At 41.1% G+C, this 6,561-nt stretch overlaps 1 protein-coding gene across 1 annotated transcript; it reads right to left on the bottom strand.

Moving 5' to 3' along the window:
- Positions 1-1,580: 1,580 nt before the first annotated feature.
- On the bottom strand, positions 1,581-2,273 carry LOC110942773. Its single transcript, XM_022184538.1, has one exon. The coding sequence runs from the start codon at positions 2,271-2,273 to the stop codon at positions 1,581-1,583; it is 693 nt and encodes a 230-aa protein (XP_022040230.1).
- Positions 2,274-6,561: the final 4,288 nt, after the last annotated feature.

Below are 6,561 nucleotides of genomic sequence, written 5' to 3'. Positions count from 1 at the left end.
CTGGGAGCTCAGGGCGTTAATAGGGAATCTTGCAAGTTCTAGATGCCTAAAGTCTGTTGAACAATGTTATCTTTTTGTTTTAAGATCCGCCTGTGGATCCATCTTACATTCCGTTGTAATATTTGATATTACTTTTGAATCAGTTTGTAATATAATTACTTTAGACTTCCGCTGTGCATTGAACTGTGATTATTTGACTATGATGATATCAACTACGTCACGATACTCCCCACCGGGCCTACCGGTAATACGTGGAAATATCGGGGTATGACAATTTTGGGAAGAGGTTTGAGGGCAAGAGAAACGAAATAATAGACTGTGTTGGATGGCAAAGGTTTTAAAGGCATTGTTGTCAAACTCACCGCCAAGGTCACACTGAAAAGTTTTTATGCTTCTATTGAATTGGGTGGCAATTAGGCGGTGAAAGTTAATAAATGTTGAAAAGGTTTCGGATTTGTATTTTAAAGGGTACACCCAAATGAAGTGTGAAAAATTATCAATCAACACCATATAATATTTATAACCTGATTTACTTAAAACTGGTGAAGTCCAAAGATCACAATGAATAATATCAAATGGGGAAAATGTAAATGAATTAGATGCAGAAAAAGATAAATGTTTGCTATTAGAAAGCTAACATGAGTGACAAACACTAGGTAGTTTGTTTTTATTACAAGGTAAAGGAAAATTAAAATGGCGACTAAAGACATCCAAGACTGGAGCGTCGGGGTGTCCCAAACGTTCATGCCATGGATGAGATGAAGAAGCGATAAAGGCAGCCTGTGGAGGAAGTTTTGGTGGTGTGACTGGATAGAGATCCCTGGTGCTATAGTGGTGGGAAAGGAGACGCCCAGTTCGAAGGTCCTTCAAAGAAAAAGCAAAGGGGTCAAATTCAATGGAAACACTGTTATCACGAGTAAATCGTCTAACAGAAATTAACTTTTTAATAATTTGTGGGCAGTAAAGGATATTGGGTAGGATATAGGTGCGGTTGGGTAAGGTTAGGTAGCCTGTTCCAGACCCTAGAACGGGCAGAGACGCGCCATTACCGACCAAGATTTTACTACAAATAGGAAAAGAGTTGGGAGTTTTAATTGTACCTTGCTCATCAGTGGAATGGGAGGAAGCTCCAGTATCCATAAGCTGGTTTGGGTCATAATTTAGCTGCATCGATGAGAAGGTCGCATTCAGATCTGATGGACACAAGGGATTGTAGCCCGTGGGCTGGTTTGTGGTATAATGGGCCTGAGGAGTATAATTTCCGGTTGGTGTTTGTGCTGGACTGAAGGGGTTTGGGCCGTGGGGTGTGAAAAGGGTGCAGCAGGTTAAGTGGGGTATGGGCAAGGTGGTGTGTTCCACCAAGCCCATTATGGGTAGGAGAGGTTATTGGGGGTCCAACCGGATGATGGGTTAGGGGTACCATGGCCTGAACCGCGGCCCCGGTTCCCACGTCCCCGGCCACGTCCATGGCCACGGGGTCGGTTGTAGTAGGGTTGTTATGGTATTTGTTGGTTGTAGGAGTTTGGTGTTTGCTGGTTATAACCGGTTGAAGGGTGTGGTGGGTGTTGGGTTTGCGAGTTTTATTGTGGGGTGGTGGCAACAAGGACCGATTGTGAGGTCTTTTGTCGGGCTTCCTGTCTAATAACCTCATCTTCCAACATGCTCCTAGCAAGATCCCAATCAGCATCGTTAGCGTTTATCAGGGAAGCAGTCGTGTCAAACTCCGCGGGTAGCCCTCGAACAAGTTGCAGGACCAGTCTTTCTTCAGTAACTAAGTGATCCACATCTTCTAACTGATAGGCAAGGTCTTTGAGTTGCTCACAATAGTTGTCTAAAGATGAGCAAGCGGCCAAGGTCTGATTACAGAACTTAGTTTCAAGCACCCCAGCCCTTGCTTTCTTATTACGCAGGTAGATGTTCTCCAGTTTCAGCCATGCGTGTCGAGTAGTGGTCGTATTATCTATCACACGGGGCAGCAGGTTATCTGATATGGTGCTGAGTATCCATTGAAGAACTAAAGCATCTGGTTCTTTCCAAGACTGAAACTCAGGGTTTGTTTCAGCAGGCGGTGGTGTCTCGTCAATATGATCGAGCACTTGATAGGCGACGACATGTAAACGGAAAAGTTTAACCCAAGAGGTATAGGTGACCTTAGTACCATCAAGGGTACGTATCATGGATTGAACATTAGTGACCGAATACGCAGGGTGCAAGGTTTTGGAAGGTTTATCAGACGAAGACATCTGGTCTTCTTTCTTGCCGTTGGTGGCCATAGGCTGTGCTAGGGTTTTTCGAAAAAAAGGAAAAGAGGGTAGCCGAAGCTACTGTGGGAACGAAGGAAAAGCAGGAAAGGATCAAAGGTAGAAGAGCCGAAGCTCTAATACCATAAAAATGTTTGTTATATTATTTTTCGAATGCCTCAAAACAATACATATGATCCCTTTATATAGGGGATTGATGGAGTGTGTGAAACCCGGATGTTAAAGTGTGTTATATTGCATGTTTATGGCCGTTTAGTTGATTATACGCTTTAAATATGTTGACTACGCAAGTCTGTGGATTTGCAGGTAAAACGCATAATATGGCAAAAGTAGAGAGCGTAGTGATGAAACGGGAATCGTTCGGGTCGAGAGATAGCTTAAATGTGAAAGAAACGTGAAACAATGAAGTCCAGGGGCTGGTGTGTCATTATGTGAAAGTTAATATGTAGCTTATGGTTCGTTCCACCTCGTAACCTACGGCCAAGAATAAACAAAGAAACAGAATGTGAAAACCGTAACCTACGGTTTTAACCGTAGGCTACGGTTTGAAGATAGTCAGCGCACATATTTTATGTTGTGGCCTCCTTGGCCACTCCACTATGGAATGTTTAAATGGGTTTAAAACCCTAAGCCATCATGTGATCAGAAGACATGCACAATTGGAGGAATTAATTCAAAGTTAACAACATCATGTGCACCTCCTTCTGGGGACGAATTGGATGCAGCCATGTATATTCACAAATTGGGAGGAACAATATTGACTAAAAAAAGGAAGTGGCGGCACATGTGGGCTGGAGACTTGGATTGGGCCGTCACATCTAGCATCAAAAGACTTGAGGGAATTAATTGAAAGAGGCCGCCATTGAGGTTTTGAGGTTTGGAGGGAAATCGCGTGCACAATCAGTCAACATTCACGTGAATGGAGGAGCAGCTTTTGAGGGGGCTTTTCAATTGATTGACATCATCATCATGTGGACCATTGGGCCACATATGATTGGACTTTGTGTGGAAGGCGGCATATGAACATGAATTGGGCCGATAACATCATTGGGTTTTCTTTCTTTTAGGATTCACGTGGACTTGAAACGGAGACCAAGAGGAGAAGGGCTTGGACTTTACAAGTGGGCCGACATCACCAATCATGATCACGTTTAAGGAATATCGATAACATCATCATTATCTTTACGGCAGACGGAGGAAGGGTTTTTTTCGACCGGGTTCGTATCAAGTCTTTGAAGATCAACCAACCGAGATGAGCGGCTAAATCTCTGGTGGACACTCTGGGTGAATGATTGTGTAAGACACTACTAATTTGGTTTATTGTTTTATGTATTGAGTTCGGATTGTAACCGTGTGACAGACGGTCTTTACTTGCGTTTTTATAATTCGTTTGACAAACGAATCCTGTGTTAGACAGAGACATAAATACGTTTAAATCCGATTATACTTTGTTGGTTGAATAATTATTCATTGCATGAATAGTTGATAATTATATCGTTTAACCAATAGTATCCAATATGACAATCAGCTAAGTTATTAGTTAATCACACAATCTGAATCCCGGAGTGATCACCTTTTCTCATCATTGTTTATTACAACTCAATCTTTTTCTCAATTTTTATTCGTTAATTTAGATAATTCTTATAATCAATCACACCGATTTTCCAATTCAGTAGTAATTAATTAATACTTAGCATCATAACACTTTCCACAATCCTCCTCTGGTTCGATATCCGACTTACTCTAGCTACTAGTTTATTTTGGTTTTTGCATGTCACTAACGACAGACATCAAAATGGCGCCGTTGCCGGGGAGGCGTGCGCAAAGTGTTTAGTGTTAAGTTTTAGTTAAAAAAAAATAAAAAAAATCAAAAATAGTGTCAGTTTTGTTTTGTTCAGATTTATGCGTGGTGCTTGTGTTTTTGTGTTTGTGCAGGATGACAGATCTTACAATATTCTGCAGCTCTCTTAGATACATCTTGTGCAGGGAACCACTTCACCCGTGTATCGGTTGCCACGAGGCCCGATTTAGACGGGAAAAAGCGAAATTGGAAGAACCACCGATGCCTTGCTATGATAATCCTTCCCCTCCACCATATTTCTATGATTCTGATACAACGGTGGAGGATGGTTATTACTCTGATGGATGGGATCGGGACGAGGATGCTTATTATGAGCCAAGGACGGATGGACGATGTTTCTGTTGTGGTCGTTATCATACTTCTTATTATGATAATGTGTGTGCGGTGTATTTGGAAAATCCAGAGTATTGGAATAAAAAAATGATCTATGCATACATCTCAACACCGTATTAGGGATACCGACAGTATCATCCCGAGGAATATCCTGAGCCCGAGGGTGTCTATACTTATCAGACCGAGGAGGAGAAAAAGCTTGCTATGTTGGAAGCGAGTTTGTCCAAACTCGAGCAGTATTTATTAGCACCCAACCTTTCCGATGAAGATCGAATCAGCTGGCTAGTTTCCAAGTGTCAGAAGTTAAAAATGAAGATAGAAATAGAAGAGCGTCTCTCAACATTACCTGTTGATATTAGAGATTATTCTCACATGGAGGATGAGGTTGTGGAGGATAATACCACACCAATGAATCCTTTATCTGATGAAGAGTCACTGGTGGATCAGATGGTGTGTGAGGATGATGAGGCAGAGCAGTCTGATGAGATGAATGTGTGTACCGAACCTCTTCCCATATCAATCATTCCAATTAACAAGTGTGGGGAAGAGGGTTCGAGGAAGAAGATGAAAAGGGTGGAGCTACAAGACATCGGTGTATATCTCGTGAAGTGGATCAGCGAAACCCGCATGTGCTTTCTGAACATGCCAATTATACTGACGAATTTATCGAGATGGCATGTAAATTTCCGTGCATTCGTTGGAAATGTTTTGGGTAAATGTGCATTGAGACCACCGTAGCGGAAATCAGGTACGGTCTGGCTGAAGACCTTTAAACTTAGCGCTCTCGGGAGGCAGCCCGAGGATGTAGAATTTGTACTTTATTTTGGTTTCGTTTTGGTGTGTTTGTGTTTTGACAGGTTTCTACGTTCCATCTCCACGGATGCAATGAATCAAGTGTGGGGATGTTGGGATGTTTGGCAACATCCCCAGTGAGATCTCAAAGAATCCATGAGGGGCGTATGTTCCGGTTAGATCGCAACAGTTACACCGCCACAGACACTCACTTGTTTTCTGATCAGGTGCATGTGTTTATCTATCTTGTGTTTTATTTGTTTTCGTGTATTTGGTGGTGTGAAATTTTTTGTGTCGGGAGTGGTTTCTTTGTGTTGAGTCGTCTAGTTGTTAGCCGTTCATGGTTTACGGGTGGTATCTCTCGAGTCTAGATTATAAAGTCCACCATACATTAGGGACAATGTATCCCAAGTGTGGGGATGCGGTAACTCGAGAGAGGGTTGGTAAGATTGATGATCTTAAATGCTTGAAGTGGTTGAAATTGGGCTAAAATTGAAAAATTTTGAAAAATTTTTGTCTCAAGTATGCTTGAACTACATGAAAACCAACATTTTCAATTGCTAATGGGTTCCTTGCTGATATTAAACTAACTTAGATCTCTAGTCATGGTTGTCCCTTTAAGTTTCATGAGAGTATTTCTGACATGTTTTTAGAAAATAGTTAAAAAGAGATGCCTAACTAGGGGTAACATGCTTTAGGAATTACACATGCTATATGTCGGTAACCCATATTCCTTTTGTTCGGTGAGATATTTGAGCCTACTAGGTTGTTAGTTGAATTGCAATAATTGTTCAATTGTTGAGTGTAGGCCATATGTTGCTTTGTGTTAGAACTTGTGTGGTTTGATACGTGCTAAGACTGTGGTTTAGCGTATACACATAGATGATAAAGGCATTAGGATCCTATCATTGTTCTATTTGTTGATTGTTTATCCACCCACCTTAGTTAACCATGTTGAGCCTTTTTACCCTTCGTTTGTTACACCTCGTTTGACCCGTTTGACTACCAACCATGAATGACAATTATGTGTTAGATATTTGTTGAAAAAAAAGAAAAATTTGAAAAAAAGAAGAAAAGAAGGAAAAAAAATTATTATTAGGTTCGTAATATACGAGTGGGTTGAAAATACCCAAATTATTAGTAGTTATTGTGAATAAAGTTGTCATGGTTTGGTATTCTTTTGTGTTCGCCAAATAAATATAAAAAGACAAAAACAATTCCTTACCTTTACCCTTAACCCAAAACCCGAAAGTCCTTTTGATATGTGTTGCGTTATTTGATACAGTGGAGGTATGATTGCTATACAAGCTTATG

The sequence above is a fragment of the Helianthus annuus genome, chromosome 15 (assembly GCF_002127325.2).
Source record: "Helianthus annuus cultivar XRQ/B chromosome 15, HanXRQr2.0-SUNRISE, whole genome shotgun sequence".
In the NCBI taxonomy this organism is placed as follows: domain Eukaryota; kingdom Viridiplantae; phylum Streptophyta; class Magnoliopsida; order Asterales; family Asteraceae; genus Helianthus; species Helianthus annuus.
This window is presented reverse-complemented; position numbering and strand designations above follow the sequence as displayed.

Bases quoted from the DNA above. Each gene is read 5' to 3' on its own strand.
- LOC110942773 (XM_022184538.1), bottom strand. From the start codon at position 2,273: ATGGCCACCAACGGCAAGAAAGAAGACCAGATGTCTTCGTCTGATAAA.